Genomic DNA, 19,767 nt, shown 5'->3' with positions numbered 1-19,767 from the left:
TTAAAATGAATATTTAAAAAACTGAAAGAAAACAAAAGCAAAACTATGGAGGGGTTGTGCCCAATTTTGAACTAGGGACCTCTCCTCTAATAAATGGCATGCCTTCCACATGACCAAATATAGAACTTTGTATATCTTTTATTTATACTAAAAATACATATGAAGACAAGAGAAACACTGTTCACATCCATTTGTTTTATTAAAGAAAGTAATGGGTTTTAGAGTTACTAATCGTCTAATTCTCTGTAGGCCCAACTTAATATCTTCCATGTTAATCCCAACTTGACTCTCTCTAGCTGAAAGCCTGAAAAAGCCAATGGTAATTGTCTAATTCTCTATAGGCCCAACTTTAAACATTCCATGTTAAGCCCAACTTTACTCTCTCTAGCAGAAAGCCTGAAAAGGCCAATGGAACGATATGATCTAAATTCTAAAACCCATTAAAAATCCTTCCATTATATGTTTTTTTTTTAATAACGAGTTAGTCGTGAATAGTTGACATTCGAGACACCACAGTGATATTTAATTGACCAGTATGCTGAACTCGAACCACGCATGTCTAGGACTCTAGGACGAAACCAGGACTCTCGAAAACCCTCCTAATAATCCACTCTTACAAATGTAGAAAGTGAGATTCGAACCCTGATGGATTTTCCCAAGGTTACTTTACCAATGAGCCACCAACCCATTAGCAATCCTTCCAAGTTTACTTGTTAAATAATAAATAAATGTAACTTGCCACAACTTTATGTTACAACTTTATTTATCATTTATCACATATTTCTATTGATTGTTCATGTTACTGGCCTTATCATTTCAGCTAAACATTAAAAGACTTGAAAAATATAAACCTAATCACTTTATACCATATCCTACAATAAAATACATACATATGTTTACAAGGCATATGTGAAATGTAACACAATGTTAAACACATAATACAATGAGCTATTAATATTTGCATTATGATCCATCTTTTGGCAACAAATTCTGCTAATTTATCATCGATTGAAGAGGTATCATTCCTTGAATATATTTGAGCATATGTTTTTCCGTGTTTGAAAAAGAATTTCGTTTTTTCAATCTTTCCATCCACTAATGCACTGATATTGTGATAGAAGTAGTAACTCCGTAACATTCATAGCAATAGCACATGTTTTTGTAATGTCTATACATAATGGTCGACTCTCATAAAAAGTAAACTTTGACAATAGCAAGTTCTTTTGAGTTTAGACATAGTACGTTTTTCTCTGTTTAAGGTAAATTTATATTAGATTTACTTTAAAAGTAACAAGCAAGGGGAGAATTAATAGGAAACTAAAAAAGGTGTTTTACCCCCAACAAACTATCCCAATATCTATATACTATCTATACTCTTTATTAAAGAGAATAGACCCCTGTTGAAAGTTACAGGAGGGAAAATGTCAGAATTGCCTTCCATGAAACAAAAACATTATTAGTCCCTCAACCTTTAAAATAACTATATTAACCATTATATTAATTAGATTTACATAATAGCTCACACTACTCGTCGTCACCACCGTCAGTCGCCACCGCTGCCCGTCACCATCGTATTGTGGCCACCGCCGCTGCATTTGCGCGGGTACCATGTTAGTATTATAAAAAGAATAACCCTTTTTATTTTTAGTAATGTTGAAAATATGTAATATTTTCACTTAACGCCCCTTAAAATATTTTCATGTACACTATCCTCTTAACATTAATGATTAAATTACACTGTCAGCCCTTTATCATTTAAAATATGTCCATTAACCTTTTACATCAATTATATACACAACACACCGTCGCTCCACCACCAACAGTCGTCCAACCATCACACCATCGCCGCCACGACCACCGCCGCATAGCGCGGGTACCGTGCTAGTACTTTAAATTTATAAATTCCATCTTATCTATATCTGTATCGGTTTGATCAACAAATTTTTTTTTTTCTTATTAATGACAAATTTTAATTGAGTTACTCTTCGTAATCCAACTTCAATTTCAGAGTAATAAAAAAAAACCTGCTTTAGGTTTGGTTTTGGTGTGATACTAATCGATTCAATATACTTCATTTACTTTATTCAGGTATATATGAAGAATTAATGAAGTCGCTCCTTTTAACGTTGATTTCTGACTAATTCGCTCATGGTAATAAGATGCATGCTAAAATTTACACCTAACACAAGATTAAAAATTCTGACCAAACCGACTAAACTTATAATAGCTGACTAACTGGCGCATAAAGACACTACAAATTTTATTTTTGAACTTGATTTACATCGAAATTTAAATTTTTTTCAATACACATTCATTATCGTGCATCGTGTTTTTGGCTGTTTGTTAATTGATGTAGTACGTTACGTTCTATCATCTACATTTAAATTCCCAATTGTATTTTTTTTTTTTTTAAAGTCCTTAATTGGCTATATATATATTTTTGGTCCAGAAATGTTTGCCATATATATTTGAATTTTAGGGCACACTTTTTTTGCATGATACATATTCAAATAAGAATTGAAAAATGTGGTCCATATTAACGTCTCTACCTTTTAGCCTAATAAACATCATCACTTTTGCATAAAATGCAAGTGGACGATTGCTTATCTGCCTGATAAAATTCATTGATTCATGTATATATATGTTCTTTAAAAGTATAGAGTTTAATAAACGATCGAGTATGTTTTCCTTGAATGCGAAATGAATTTAATTATAATAATACGATTTGGAATTCCTGCAAAATTAGCATATCATGAAAGCATCCGTCGTCTTTATGGTTTTATCGTCGGAGGTGTTAAAGTCGATATTTTGCGTGGAAAAAAAAATTAGTACAATTTGGTGTTTCATATAATCGCTATGACCATGCCTATCGATGTAATGTGTTATTACTTGCTTAAAATATGACAAAAGTTGCGACCATCAACAACCAAAAAGTTATGGGCGGGCATAAGTTTCTAACTCTTTTTGGTTAAATCTCTATAATAAATAAAAGACAATTGTATTTCAAAAGTATTTTTAAAAAAAATATGATGTGGTAAGTCTACAATTTTACTTAAAAATTCTTTATTTTAATTATGATGTCATAAATAATTTATAACATTTTTAATTAAAAATAGCTAACTAAATGCTTATTTAAAGTTCTTAATCTTTTATTGCAAACAAAGAAATTTATTTTATATTATCTAATATTTTGTTCATGCAATGAGTACTTTAATCTATAAATTATTGTGTTATTCAACTCACTATCTCCAAATTGATTTAGAATATATTAATAAAAAAATTACATGCATATTTTTTTGTTTTATAATTTTAATGAAAACGCTCAGGTTGAACCCGGGTAAATTCGCTAGTTAAATGGTTATACCATTACAAATTTTACTACTTATAAAATAATGATATTTACATGAAAATACACTTTTTGCCATATCTATATAAAAATAAAAATAAAAATTATAGTCCTTTAAGAAAAATGAGATACATGAATCTCTCTATATAATTAAGAGAGAATAATTTTTTGATTAGTTGACAATTATGAGAGAATGTCATGTAAGATTTTTTATTATGTGTCATTTTTACATTAATTTTCTAATTTTAAGCATTTTTTTAAAAATTATTCTTTATCTTAATCATCATTATTTAATAATAAAAAAATTTAAAAGTAAAAAAAAAACAAACAGAATAACATGTCGGTCTCTTATAAAATACATGTTTGAATTTTATCTTATCTTGTAACTAATTTTTTAGATCTTTTAATTATTTAATTATATCTTCAAATTCATTATTCATATTTACATACTAATACAAATATATAATAGTTGAATTATGTTTTTACTATTTTAATGTATTAAATTTTGTTTTTACTATTAAAAGTTTTACCAGTTAATGATCTTAATCATCAATTATAATGATAATCCTAATCATTAAATATTTATTTTTGAATTTTTTATATAAACACAAAGATGTTTATACACTTTATACTATGTTTTATTTAATTTGATAATTTTTTTTACAATGAGATTATTTATTATATTATGTTTATCTTTTTGAAAAGTATTTATTATATTACATTCAATGAATATATATTATAAAAAGGATTTTTATGATTTATAAGTATTTATGTTTGTTAGTCATGCTTTAACATATTTGACGTATATCATATATTCATAAATTATAATTTTATTGTTTGAATCATTTGTAATTTGACGGAATTTAATATTATCATAAATTATGAATAATAATGTAACTATCAATTATTATATTTATTTATTTATTTTCTTGATTAGTCCCACATAACGTGTGAGTTTAATCTAGTTGACCAATAAATCACCAACAATTCTTAATATTAAATTAAATCATTAGTCCCTTTCATTATGAAAAATACTTCTTGTATACTTTTATACTGCTATATAAAAATTATAGCCCCCTTGTTGAAAGTTAAAAAGAATGAAACACATAAGTTTACCAAATTTATAACTACATCTAATGAATTAATTAATCACCACCAACATTTAATATTATACGACATTTATCGTTCAGTACCTTTTTTAATGAAAAATATCTCTATTACCCTATTTAAATCAAACACCTTTACATTAATTGTCTATATATACCATTTGATGTGTAAGTCAGTGTACATAATTAAATCAAGAACAATCTCTAAATAAGAGTTTCTTATTTAGAAATATAATACTAGAAAAGGACTAGTGTTACTAAAATATAAATGCAGGAATATAAATAAAGTAATACTTCATCCGTTCCATATTAAGTGTCCTAATTTGACTTTTTAAGTCTTTTTCTTTTAACTTTGATCATAAATATTTTTGTTTATGTTATATAACATTTGATATAACATATATAAATTAATTGAGTTTTAAGTGTACTTTTCATTGATATAACTTTCATCAACTAACATATAACACAAACAAAGATATTTACGGTAAAAATAGAAAGAAAAAAACTTGACCAATCAAAATAGGAAAATTAAAATGGGACGGGAGTACAAGACTTAAAGCAATTAAGTAAATAAATTGATGGAACACAATGTAATTTTCAAGTGTATTTTATTTCTTGATGTTAAATAAAATACAAGATTGTTGCGGAACCAAGATAATACACGAATGTAAATATCCTAACAATCTTTGAATTACAAATGATCTATACTTGATAAATATTCTCCTTAGATCGAAATAATGAAAGTTGTGAAGTATTCCTTTTTGCAATTGACAGTATTTAGTCAAGTTCACCAAATTCCAAAACGTAATTTGTACAAGGAAATGACTTGGTATTTATAGGTAAATAAATTCATCAGTGAATTTAATGTGTCGTACAAATATGGTTGGATGCATTTAAGGAAAGAACTTTAATTCCTTAAATGCATTGGTTAAACTACAAAGATAAAGTACGAGGATAAATAACTTTAATTTCTTAGATGCATTGGTTAAAATACAAGGATAAAGTCACATTGATGTGACCTATATTGCTTTAACCAACCACCTTTACACGTGTGTGTACTTTTAACAATAGACAAATGGTTTGTCCACATAAAAGCGTGTAAAGGCATAAAGTCACTTTCTCGTAATCAGTGTTAAGGTTTGTAAGTTCTAGAACACTGACAAAAGCTCCAGTCGTCAATCAGGTAAAACTGCTAGTGGGCCCCGCCATTTAGTCAGTCTTTTTTCTTCGGACTTCAGTCTTTGAATTCAGTAAGAAGGTTTTCGGTGGAGTAAATCTTGACTGTAGTGAAGTTCAGTGAACCGAAATTTGATGCCATCCAGATTTCGTGTACAAATGAGTCGTATACTGGTCTTCAATTATTTTTAGACAAATCTTCAGTAGAGCTCTAGCTGACTAGACCAGTCCAATCCATTACTGGAGCAAGTCCAGTGAAACTTGGACTTAACATGATGACGCCACCATCACCATCTGTCGTCGCTATCTCCACTGAATTATACGGTAGACCATAAATGTTAAAAGATAAAATCAAAAAGAATATGCGTAAACGTGCTTGTTTGTTAAAAACCATGTTTTTCCTTTATTCCCACGTGCAACAAATTGTTGCAGCTAAAGTTAAGCTTCCTCCTGATGTAGTATGCTCCATATCGATTTTCCTACGATACTTGATACTTATAAATACTTAATACAAATTACAAAAAATTAACCTCAGAAATTAAGTTTTTGACTTTCAATTAACCTCAAAAATTAGTAATTTAACTTTAAAATTAGGTTAATTTTCAATCAAGTTCTTGTTTAAAATTGAATTATGTTATTAATAAGATAAATGCCACATGGAGTTTTTCTAATGATGTGTCATACCATGTTAGCCCTTAACAAATATTTAACGTTAAAAACTAAGAATGTTACCTTTATTGCTTATAATTTTAAAATATAGTCTTTTTAATAATTAAAACATAAATACGATACTCTTTTACATTTAACCCTATTTTATAGAGTAGTATAATTTGTTAATTTTGATACAAATTTATTTAGACATAGTAAAACAAATTTTGTATGGTCAGCCCTTTAAATTCCTATGAAGATACGTCCATGCAAATAGGGAAATAATGGCGTGGGCTCTTTCTTCAACTAAGCGCATGCAAAGAAAGGTGAAGTTAGGCTTGAACCACAACGCCGTCATGCTTAGCGTTTTTAGCGTTGGACGGTATAAAGATAAAAAATCTTCCATTTACTAAAACTTTTTCAGGATCGTCATCATTGTAAAATCTATTGAACTCCACTAGGAATTGAACTTAGCTTGTTGAAAGTCGAACATCATTTACAAACGTCGTCCGCATATATTATATTTTTATGTTCTACTAGCATAATTTCCCCGTTGTGATATCTTGAGCCAAGTTTTAAAAAGAACAATTAAACATATAACAATAACTAGTGCTTATACCCGTTCATTGCACGGTTAGTCTCAAGATATATAAATCTTATAATAATTGTGAAACAAAAAATGTATGACCAATATCACAACTTAATGAATACGAAAGCTAAAGAAGAAACATATGAAAATGAACTCCATATAAATATTGATTCTAATTTACTCCCTTTTTTTCAACTCTAATAAAATTAAAAGAGAAACAAAAAGTGTATGACCAATATTACAACTTAATTAATACGAAAGCTAAAAAAGAAACATATGAAAATTAACTCTATATAAATGTTGATTCCATTTTACCCTTTTTAATTTTCAACTTTAGTTAAATAAAAAGAGAAACAAAAAGTGTAGAGTATATAATTTGAAAAATACATACCAATTTATCAACAAATACCATCTCGAAGATTTTGATTTTCTTCGGGTTGTTACACTCCGAAACAGTCCATACATGCACAACATGGAGTCGTAGATAATGGTTAACATGTATTGGCTTATAAGATTTTTTTTATTAAAGGTCGACTATATTTTATTAAATATAATATATATATATATAATATATATAGAATTAATAAAAAAAGAGTATTAGGCTAAAGGAGCGAGATTAGGGGTGCCAAGTGTACTCTCAACCTTCTCTTTTAGTTATATTATAGATAATAATAAAAAAGTAATAAAGTTGTAACGTCCCGACTTGACTCGACCAAATTTTTTTTTTATATAGTTGACTTTGTTTGACCGTTTCAACACTTAGAGAAAAATATTGCCAATTTTCACCAAGAATCAAATTTCTCCAATTCCAGAAATGACAAATGGAATATTCTTAAATTGATGTAATTAGACTAGTAAACAAGTTTCGAGACTCGGAAAAGCCAAATGAAGACTCGAGAAAAAAGTGTGTCAAAGACAGCGGACGGTGAATGCTATGACGGATGTCCACCCTAAACTACGGATGCTAAAGTGTTAACCCGCGGATGCTTTGGCGGATGTTGTGCCAACATCCGTCTTTTTCTGCACTCTACCATTTCAAATACATTTAACCTCAACCAAAACACCAAAATTTGGAAGAAAACACATAACTCAATATAAGAAAACTTTCTTTTCATCAAACATTTCAATTTACAAACCAATGACCAAACGGGTCAATTTCTAGCATTTGCCCAAATTGCCGTAACAATATTAAATCTTCATATTACATTTCAAAACCTTATAATTTCATGACTCAAGACTCCAGCTTGACATTACCACAATTTAACCAAAATGACCCAAATCATATCAAGAGCCAAAAGTTCAAAGGGTCACTATGGGTTCTATCAACAATATTATTTTACGCAAATAGCTAATATATCCAAAGCAACTTCAATCTTCTAGCACTTATCTTTGTTTCACTTCCGGAACAACCTATAAAAAGGGTAACAACTAAAAGAATAAGCCAAAGCTTAGTGAATACCATTGCATACGCTAATACACACGAAGGAGGACAAAAACACACAAAGGACTATCACATGTAGCCAATGGTATCGTCATACCATCACTTGCATACTCACCTTTGCGTTAACAACACATACATTACAATCTTTTCTAGCATCTCAATGCTCAACCCTATTTTTACATAATTCACATTCTCATCAATATGACCACATATTACTCAAAAATCATTATTTTCATCTTCTCATAATCACTTCTATTTGGTCATACTACATTATTACACAAAATCATCATTTTCTTGCTTTGGCCATAAAAATCACTAAAACACTTTCATTAAAATATTCATGGATTCACATATCAACATTCTCCATTACAAGTAATAAATTAGAAAAGCATTACAACACAACCAACTCGTTTCAAAATCACCAATTTGTCAATTTTTATGAACCCTAGCTTGATTTTAAGTAAATAACCCATTTAAGAAAAACCCTCAATTCTTATCAAATTAAGAACCCTAAATTGAAATTAATCTAAATGGCCAATTTCATCAAAACCCCAAATTAATTACTTGCATGAACCCTAATTTAATTAATAATGAAGTGAAAATTATACCTTGGAGGAGAATCACAATAAGATGGAAAAATGGGAATGTCACTTGCTTTCTCTTTTCTTGATTTTGTGTGCATCAACACACACCCAACACACTCTCTAAAATCTCCATTTGAAATTACTAGAATACTTAAAGTTATTATTATTACTTGAAGAATTCTTTGATTATAGAGGATGAATCACACTCAATTTTAAACCCAATTTAATTGCCAAGAAGATAAGAAGAAAGATTATTATTATTCTTGTTCAAGTTGAAAGATTTCATAAATTAGTTGGAAATAAACTTTGATTTGAGATGGAAAGAAGAAGAAGATGCAAGGAGAAGATAAAGTGAGTGTAATGGAAAAATGACTCACTAAAATGGGGGGATGGCTGACATCTCTTCCTTGATGCCACACCTCTTTCTAGTTTTTGGGGGTATTTTATCCGCTATCAAAAAAATAAAATACTAGAAAATTATTTTAAATGTTAAAACTACAATAAAGTTTAATTTTCATTGGCTTAAAAGTTTTAGGATGTTATAAAAATGTATTAAAAAATAAATAATAACTATATTAACACTTTAAATATTACATGAACGTAAGACGTAACAACGATGAAAGTGTTTACATATATTAAAAATGTTATATATATAGAAAGACGAATGAAAATATTTAGAACCAAATATTAAATTAAAGTATAACCTTAACTGTGTGAAAGTCGTTTGATGAAAACATAAAAACCCAAAAATTTAGTATCAAGAAAATGAAAACTAGAATTGTGATATAAAACAAAAGTTAAAAGATAAGAACTTTTGGAAGTTTAATGAAAATTAATAAATATTATTATGTGTTATAAGAACTTATATATTTCATGCATAAAGAACTTATAAATTTATGTAGGTTTTTAGTGTATATATATAATAGTTTCAAAGGATAAGTATCTCGAAACGTAACAATTATGACTACTATATGTTTATAGTAAGAACGAAATTTTTTCGGTAAAAGGTTTTAAATATTGTATGTTTAAAAACTTAGTAAATTGTCTGAATCATGTAACATGATATATGTTGCAACCTATATGAGTTTCATCGTGCAAGTGTTCGGTTGGTCGGTTACTTAATTTGTATATTTTTACCACGAAATCTTAGTTCATTTTACTATACATATTCGATATTCGATTATAGTTAGTTACATTGTTTGATATTGCGTGATAGTTATCCCTCCTTTCAACTTCAAATTGTGTTGTGGTTCGTGAAGATTATCTTTATTTTTTGAATCTATAATTCTAATATTGCATCCATTTAAATTTATACATAAGATTTTGTTAATCATGATCTTTAACGTTGTGGTTAACAAAAAATAAAATATATCAACGTTTCTAATTCTGTCATGAAATGTGTATAATGGAGGTGAAATGTAAATCCATGGACGGGGCTACTATATGGGGCAGTGGGGGTCTGTTCTCATTCCAACTTTGATACAATGTAAATTTTTAAAATTTAAATGATATATTTATAACTCTTTTTTAAACATAAGAAAAAAATAAATAGGAACTACATACAAATGTTATCTCCGATGTTATAATTAGTTTATTCTTTGAAAGTCATTGGTCATCGAAGGATTAACTTTGAGATAAATCTCTCTATTGGCAGAATAAAAAACTTGAGTTATTTCGATTTTTAATAAAAAGAATGAAAAAAAGTTAAAGAGAAACATTTATTTGTTTGGGTATGTAAATGTGTAGTACACTAATAATTTAGTAGTTTGTGGAAAAATTATTTTCTTTCAAAATATTACATATGTTTATCACAAACAACTAATTATAATAATCATATATATATATATGTATATATGTATATACAAGCTAATTATTAAATAATAAATATATTTTTCGGGTTTATTGCATGCTTTACATTTTCATTTAATAAAACCTTGTCTGACACATGCGATCTTTATTTTTTCAAAATAAACTCGTATTTTTTAATATGAGCGTTACGCTTGTTGTGGTGATGAAACTCTTTTGAGGATCCATTTTGTATTCTCGAGCTAGGTCCAATTTTTTTTACATTTTCGTATACGAATCTTATAAAAATGACAAACAACTTTCAAAATTGTCCTTCGCAAAAAGTTTATGGTCATGTCTCAGTGTAAATCTAAGACAAAACTATTTAGGAGATTTAAAGGGTGTTCAACCCTCTAACCAAAAATGGCTACTTATGTAGTGTAAATTTTTACTTTATTACTCGCGTGTTGCGGCGGAATTTTGTTTTCAGAGTGACAATTTGTTATAAGAGTAGATATGGTAATCTAGTGTTTTAGTGTGTGGAAGGGCATTTTGATAACCATAAATATGCTGAAAGAGGCTTTTTGGGAAAAAAAAAATATATGCTTAATTTCTTAAGACATACTATAAATAAAATCCAAAATGCATTATAAGATAGTAAAGAAGTAAAGATATACTAATAAACTAAAAACATGATTGACATATTATTGAAACGACACGTGGCGTATTGTTTGATCGACACGTGTCTTTTTAATGTATTTGTTTTGTTAAGTTAGCTTTTTTAATTGTATAAAATTTAATTTCTTTATTAGACTTTGAATTAAACCCTTAATTATTTTTGTAGTGAATCAAATAAGGCTACATATGATACTCTTTTTTTAAGGCTATACACAATGCATATTCATACGTACGAAAAATATATATTTTTTTAACAGCAAAAGAAATATGTAGTATCACTTTACAAATCTACTCGAGAAATCATATGCTACGATAAGTATATATCTGTATGATCATAATGGTCGGCGATCCATAAACGCAGTAGTTGTAGTTTGTGGTTGACCGATACGTGTCAGATTAATGCAGTTCCCACGCAATAGTTGTTTGTATTCGATTTCAGCCGATAAAAGGCCTTGACTTATCATTGACAAAAACAGCCCCCCCCCCCCATAAAAGCATCATTGGTGAGTACTTTAAAAGCGATTTTTAGACAAGATATACAATCCTAGTCTTTCTCAAATTATTCTATTATTATTTTTAAGCACGAATGATATATTTTTACGTGGTTAGTTATTATTAAATAAATATTAATATGAAATAAATACAATAAAATTTTAACTATTGAATCATGATAAAAAATAATGTAAAAAGATTCATGAAACACAAAAACATATTATTTTATTCTAATATCATTTATTTTAAACAAAACTTTTTTAATATATTGACAAGCCACTTTTAAAACTTCAATTTCAAAATCTCTATATTCTTTTTTTGGGAACTATTTCATACATAAAAATATTATGGTGATGTTTAGCATTGCGTATAAAAAATAATCTAACATTAAGAGTTGTTAAAAATAAAGAAATAATAATATTCCAAAAACGGTCAAACATGAGGACATAAATAAAATCAAGAGGTATGACACGAACAGTATAACAACCATATATATTGTAAAACTAATTAAATGAACACTCGTTGAATACTTCTGACCTTATACTCCTAACTTCTAAGTATATATTGTATTTTATTTTTTGTGTGCCGCGAATTGAATATCAGAAAGTGAACTTAAAAAAAAAACGGGTTCTTGTTTCCGGCTCGTGTATCATTCGCAATTTTTTAATTTTCATTTACGTGTGTGAAACCATTAGGTACTCTGTTAGAAAAACGGATTTTTGATTTGAAATTTGAAAATACAGTTTGATAGATTCATACCATACCACCAACATAGTTTATATTTGTTTAGATACAACTTAATATGATCGCCTTAATTATATGTTTGTACGCAAAATTGCAATGACTCAAAAGTTTTTAAAAAAATTGTGAAATTGTAGGACGTACAATTTACAAACAAAAACTTACAATAACATGTTACATTATCAAAATAATGACCTGAAAACCACTCATGTTTGGAATAAAATAATTACATTCCAAAAGACAAGAACATCCAAATGAGCTAATTAACTTATGTCAGCACTTTAGATGTTTTCTCTAACTTCTTTCCCTAACATTAGAAAAACTATGGATTGTGTGTCATATCATATCCTTATTCATGCATATCCTTATTCATGCATGTGACGTGAAAACAAAGATCCTACACATTGTAAGTAAACAAGTACAAGAAAAATAAATGAACATTAAAAAGTCGTCAAAAGTATATCGAGTCACATCTCTAATGAAGGATGACGAATTTTAAAACTACCCACATTTTTTTTTTCCGTCTAACGATATAAGTACCTACACTTTATTGAAAAATAGTATAATTAATGTGTATGGTGAGTTGGTGAGTATATATAAGTTATATATATATATATATATATATATTAGAAAAGTGAGTGTAGTTAACATGTACATAAATTAGTTATAAAATTCTTTTACATATTAATATTTTAATATTTATTGTATAATAAATAAATGATTGACTCTCCAAGTTTTTTGTAGATTAAAAAATTAGCATGTAAAAAGTTATGTATCTAAGCTAGGTATATGACAGTCACATATTGTCATCCGTATATATATATATATATCACTACAACAAATTAGTCAATTCTACACACTTTATTCTATGCACTTTTGAAAAGTGCGTAAATATTATTGAATCGTTCACACTTATAAATGTGTACAAAATGTCTACATCAATAAGTGCGTACAAATTTAAAAGTTTCACATTTAAAAGTGTGAAAAAAATGTTCACACTAATAAGTGTGTACAAATTTTATATTTTATGCACTTATAAGTGTGAAGATCATATCTTCGCGGGTGATTTCTTCGCACTTGTGTATTTATCACCCGTGAAGAAATGAGTTTTATAGTGAGTAAAAATCACCCGCGAAAAAATTATCTTTACATTTAAAAGCGCGTACAAATATAATATTGTACACACTTATTAGCGTGTAAAAATTTTCTTCGCACTTTTAAATGTGGAACTTATAAATTTTTTCTTACTTTTAGTGTAGATTATTTGTACATATTTTGAAGTGCGAACAACTTAGTAAATTTTTCGCGTTTTTAAAAAGTGGTGCGTACTAGGGGTGAGCAAAAGCCGAACCGGAAAACCAAAAACAAAAAAAAACCGATAAAATCGAACCGAAAAAATCAAAAACCGAACGAAATCCATTGGTTTGGTTTTTGTTTTCCAAAAACCGAACGGATCGGTTCGGTTTTCGGTTTCATATGTCAAAAAACCGATCAAAAACCGAACCAAACCGAACCGAACCCATTATATTTTAATTTACTTTATATTTATATCATATTACATTTATATTTATTACTTATAATTTGTAAATATGTTAATATATTTAAACTTTTTGTCTTTTTGTTGTACAAATCTATATAAATTATATGTTTTAGATGAAAACGTATAATAAAATCAATTCGTTGTATAAAAGTTATATCAATTTTAACACCTAAAAAATATAATTAGTTACTAAAAAGCATATCTATATTTTAGTTTCTATATCATAGTTTTTTTTGTTAACAATTGAAAATTAAATATAGAACATTATAAACAAAAAAGTAAATTTAAAAAAAAAAAAAAAAACCGAACAAAAACCGAAACCGATCCACACCGAACCAAAAACCGAAAAAACCGAACCGAACAAAAACCGAATCCAACGATTTTGATTTTCTAAAAACCGAATTGATCGGTTCGGAGGTCGGTTTTAGCCAAAAACCGATCCAAACCGAACCATACTCACTCCTAGTGCGTACAAAGGACAAATTTTCTATAGTGTATATATATGGGACCATTATTTTGAGAACCATTTTTTTGCAAGAATCATGAGAACTCCTAAATTATGTATTCAATCATATGTTTTTGAAGTTCATTTACATATGAAACATTATTAAAATGTATGTTGTAATACAAAACTTTTTTCAAAATTTTATATATAGTCGTTTATTCACATGTAAGTAAAATCGTAAACAAATTCAATCACAAATTTATACAACCATATTGAAGGTTTTAGGGAAAAAAAACTTTTACAACATACACTTTTATAAATAATATAGAAGGCCAAAAATCGCCTTTTAATATAACTACTACGTACTTCAAATAAGGTCATAAGAGTACTAACTAGCGGTGAAATTAAATCTACTGATTGGCCGGTGCTGGTCACACACAATTGCGTCTTATACTACTATGAACTTGAAAAAGGATACGTAACTTAAACGAATAAATTAAATAAAAAGTTACAAATCATTATAACATACTCGTAACAAATAACACGATTCTATCTTTTGGTTTCATCGACTGTAATTAATTGTGTTGACAAAGTATGTCATATAACATTGAAAACGAATGTATAGTATATCATTTACACTTAAAGTGTGCAAAGACTTGTTAAATCGTTATATGATTTTGGGATTTAATATTAAAATTTTCAACTTATTATATATTGTGTTTACATGATATAATAAAATAAAATATAATATAATATTTCAACTCTATAAAATACATATATATATATATTGTACATTCTCTTTTTATATACTTGTTCACTAAAATATGTACGTGTATATACATATGCGATGTATATAGTACTGTTCAAAGTAACCGAGTATATTTATTTGGACGGAAGCAGAGGATGCACTTTTTATTATAATGTACGCGAAGAACATTCCAAAAATATAATTCAACTTTTATTCAAATTCTTTATTCAATATTCTTCAGGTGGCAATTTTCGGTCAAACTTTCCACGTTTCCAACCTAGTTTTCTCTTCTTATAAATACCCGACCCCATTCTCCATTTTTCATTACAAATCAAAAACTTACATTTCTAGTAGTGAGAGAGAGAGATAGATCTTTTTTGAACAATTTTTGTATCACGCCTAACTAAAAGTTTTTTAAAAAATGGAAAATGTTGAAGCCTTTTTATTTGCAATGGCTGCATTTTTTTCATTTATGTTATGGAGAGTATTATATTCTTGTTGGGTTTTGCCCATCCGGGCCTATAGAAAGCTTGCCATTAATGGTTTTTCTGGTCCACCTCCTAGCTTCCCTTTAGGAAACACCAAGGAGATGAAGAACACAAAGAGAGTCGAATCATCTTCTTCGTCTTCGTTGACGGTTTCTAATGACATTCATTCTAGTGTGTTTCCATACTTTGCTCAATGGCAAAAATCTTATGGTAAATAATAAAGGAGCCTAGCCAATATATTTTCTAGCTTTTATATGTTTTGATCAACTTAAGGTTTATTAATGTTTCTATTTTTTAATTTTTTTTTTTGTACCTTTTCAGGGAAGGTATTCATGTACTGGCTAGGAACCGAGCCATTTTTGTATATTGCTGATCCGGAATTCTTGAAGAAAATATCATCTGGAGTTATGGGCAAAAGCTGGGGGAAACCTAAAGTTTTCAAGAATGATAGAAAACCCATGTTTGGCGACGGTTTAGTGATGGTGGAAGGTGATGATTGGGTTCGCCATCGTCATGTTATCACTCCGGCTTTCTCTCCTTCTAACCTTAAGGTCATCTTCATTTCTCTAGATGTATAAACTTTTACGTACACTTTTCAATTACAGTTACAGCTACAGCTACCGCTACAACTATACTTTTATTATTTACAAACGTACACTTCAACAACAATTCCAACACATGCACTAGTTTTAGAAGATTCACATTATGCATCTCTCCAGTTTCTTATTAATTATACTAAAAAAAAGTGTTATCCAAATCTAATAGGCAATGACAAGCATGATGGTGGAGACAACAACAAGCATGTTAGATAGATGGACGACGCATTTGGTTAACTCTGGAAATCCCGAGATTGAAATAGAGAGTGAAATCATAAGCACAGCTGGCGAAATCATTGCAAAAACAAGTTTTGGAATGAATTTTGAAAATGGAAGAACCGTTTTCAAGAAGCTAAGGGCAATGCAAGAAACGCTATTCAAGTCCAAGCGTTATGTAGGGGTACCTTTCGGCAAGTACATGTCTTTAGGACATAATCTTGAAGCACAAAGGCTCGGGAAAGAGATAGATTCCTTATTGTTGTCGATCATTGTTGAACGAAAGAAATCAATGGCTAAAAATGGGTGTAGTAGAGAACCAAAGAATCTTTTAGGGGTTTTGCTTGAAGAGAACCATGTGGAGGGACAAAAGGAGAGGAAACTTAGTACAAGTGAGTTGGTGGATGAGTGCAAGACCTTCTTTTTTGGTGGCCATGAGACCACGGCGTTGGCAATCACTTGGAGCTTATTGCTCCTAGCCGTTCATCCCACGTGGCAACATGAGCTTAGAGAAGAAATTAAACAAGTGATTGGAGATGGTGACATTGATGCAACCACGGTTGCTGGTCTAAAGAAGGTAATAACTAACATTGCTTCACGTACTTATATATAAACATGCTAATTAGTACATTTTTTTTTTAAGAAAGACACGTTTTGAATTGCATTTCAGCTCACCATACAATAAATTTGATCATATATAAACTTTTGATGATACCCCTCAATACTCTAAGTATTATTTAAAAGTTTGTGATTTTAGTTATTTTTGGTTTATATACTTTCTTTAGAATGCCCATCTCAAGCATGCATCGAGTAATATATTAGGCATGTGATCATACTAAAATATGTGGCTAATTAATTAATGATATATAGTTCTTGGCCGTCTTGCACAATCTAAACTATATAAAGGTATTTTGCTTTTTGCTTTATATACATAGTTGGATAGATTTGAGATAAGTTGGATAGATTTGAGATAAGTTCATGAAAAAAACATGTATGTAAGAATAGATTAAATGATATGATCAACCCTATTTAAAACATGCAAGAAAGAATGTTAAAAAAAAAAATGCAATTAAGAGATATTAATTAGATCATGTTAGGCAAGCAGATACGTACGTACTCATGTGAGTAGATTAAACAAAAACCAATTTGAAAAGACGGACGTTAATTCTTTTGATTTGTTCATGTACGTTGATCTATTGCATGGTATCCCATATAGTATAAGTTATATTATAAAGTAAAATTAAGCAGTTTAAATAAAGTAATAATTAGGTGCATTGTGACAACTAACAGATGGGATGGGTGATGCACGAGGTCTTGAGATTATATCCAACAGCACCAAATGTACAAAGACAAGTCCGAGGAGATATTAGAGTGGACCAAGATTCGGTAATTCCTGATGGCACCAACCTGTGGATCGACGTGGTGGCAATGCACCACGATCAAGACTTTTGGGGCAAAGACGTCAATGAATTTAAACCAGAGCGGTTCAAGGACGACATACATGGTGGAGCTGAACACAAAATGAGTTATCTGCCTTTCGGGTTTGGAGGTCGAATGTGTGTGGGTCGAAATTTGAGTGCAATGGAATATAAGATCATGTTGAGCTTAATCTTGACAAGGTTTTCATTTTCATTGTCACCAAATTACACTCATTTGCCTTCTATTATGCTTTCCCTTAGGCCAATGCAAGGGTTGCCCCTCATTATGAAACCCCTATAAATTAATTTGTATACATATATATATATATATATATCGATGTTGATTAGTAGTGACAGCCTTAATTTGACTAGGTTTAAAGCTATTGAGAACATGTTGTTGTTTTTTTTCTTAAAACAAAAGCTTACTGGCTAATAGATGCAAAATATTAGTGTTTGAGGTAGAATAAAGTTAATAACAACTTTCATGTACAAGCTCTAATTTTCGTTTGTTTTATGTTATATAATGGTTTGCTTTTCAATTGATCATTCTCATCGATAACTATCATTTTCTTCGATAGCTCGATCGATCTCCATCTTGAAATGTTAAACTAGTAATTAATAATACTTGGATATACACATGTATATAAGAGTATTAATTTAAACAATGGTGTACGTTGCTAATTAATAACAAGTTTTAAGATGTCCATACGTAATGCATTATGAATTCCATGTATTAATATTATTTAACTTTTACGTTTAATTCATCATCAATCTTTAAAATAGTTATATATTGTTAATAATAATAATATACTTGATTTTAGACTCGCATCCAACACTCGACACAGGGTTTACGATATTATTAATATTAGATCTTTAATTTATACATTTAAGTCATAAAAACTTATAATTTTAAATTTATTATAGTTTAAAATTTAATATATTACTTTAAGTAAAATAAAATTGATTTATATATCAACACTTTGAGTTTTATATTAAAATATTTTAAAAATATATTTATCAAAGTTGTTACTGAGACATTCTTAGTGATATTTGAATATTACAAAATATAATATGTCTATGAAAGTTATAAATTGTGACATATTTGGCTATATTTAAACATTAAAAAATCATAATTATATTTTATATGCTTAATTTTTTTCTTATACGCATCACAATTACTAAAAAAACTTCAATAAAAAATAATAGTACAATTACTCCTAAAATCTTAATATGTTTATAATAAATTCTATTTATCTTTAATAAATTAATTTTATATTTATATAATAGAACATATTATTTGATATATATTAGTTATTAATTTATTATTCTATTAGGTATTTATCAGTTATTATTCTATTGGATAACTGTTAACTATTATTCATCGGATATATATTAGCTATTATTGTTTTTTATTCTATTAAAATAATTGGGTAAAAAGTGTAAATTTGTGATGGAAAACAAAAAAGTGTAAATTAAAGTCAAAATTGAAAAACAAAAGTCAACTTTAAGAAATCGAGAGTTGTAATTGGTCAATAAGGTATTAGAGCAACTATGTTTTAGTATAATAAAGGATGTAATAAGGTTCTAAGTATAATAAAACAGTTATTAAAATAAAACAACAAATTTTTCTTCACTGAATCACCGTGCATAATGAAAATCATTGTGTATCAGATTTATCATAATTATTTAAGGGTTAAAATTTTGATATAGTTGTTATATTTTAATACTTG

The 19,767-nt window shown here is 28.5% G+C and overlaps 1 protein-coding gene across 1 annotated transcript; it reads left to right on the top strand.

Annotated features, from left to right (window-relative positions):
* The first annotated feature begins 15,740 nt into the window (after positions 1 to 15,740).
* LOC122589953 (cytokinin hydroxylase) lies at positions 15,741 to 18,576 on the top strand. The gene is made up of 4 exons (XM_043762284.1): positions 15,741 to 16,017; positions 16,129 to 16,358; positions 16,573 to 17,196; positions 17,910 to 18,576. The coding sequence occupies exons 1-4, from the start codon at positions 15,741 to 15,743 to the stop codon at positions 18,336 to 18,338; spliced, it is 1,560 nt and encodes a 519-aa protein (XP_043618219.1). The 3' UTR covers positions 18,339 to 18,576.
* The last annotated feature ends 1,191 nt before the right edge of the window (positions 18,577 to 19,767 follow it).

The sequence above is a fragment of the Erigeron canadensis genome, chromosome 2, assembly GCF_010389155.1.
Source record: "Erigeron canadensis isolate Cc75 chromosome 2, C_canadensis_v1, whole genome shotgun sequence".
Lineage (NCBI taxonomy): Eukaryota > Viridiplantae > Streptophyta > Magnoliopsida > Asterales > Asteraceae > Erigeron > Erigeron canadensis.
This window is presented reverse-complemented; position numbering and strand designations above follow the sequence as displayed.

Excerpts from the sequence above, each read along its gene's own strand:
- LOC122589953 (XM_043762284.1), top strand. The coding sequence starts at position 15,741 with ATGGAAAATGTTGAAGCCTTTTTATTTGCAATGGCTGCATTTTTTTCA. Across the intron at positions 16,359-16,572 it reads TCTCTCCTTCTAACCTTAAG|GCAATGACAAGCATGATGGT; the intron begins GTCATCTTCATT and ends CAAATCTAATAG. Across the intron at positions 17,197-17,909 it reads CGGTTGCTGGTCTAAAGAAG|ATGGGATGGGTGATGCACGA; the intron begins GTAATAACTAAC and ends GACAACTAACAG.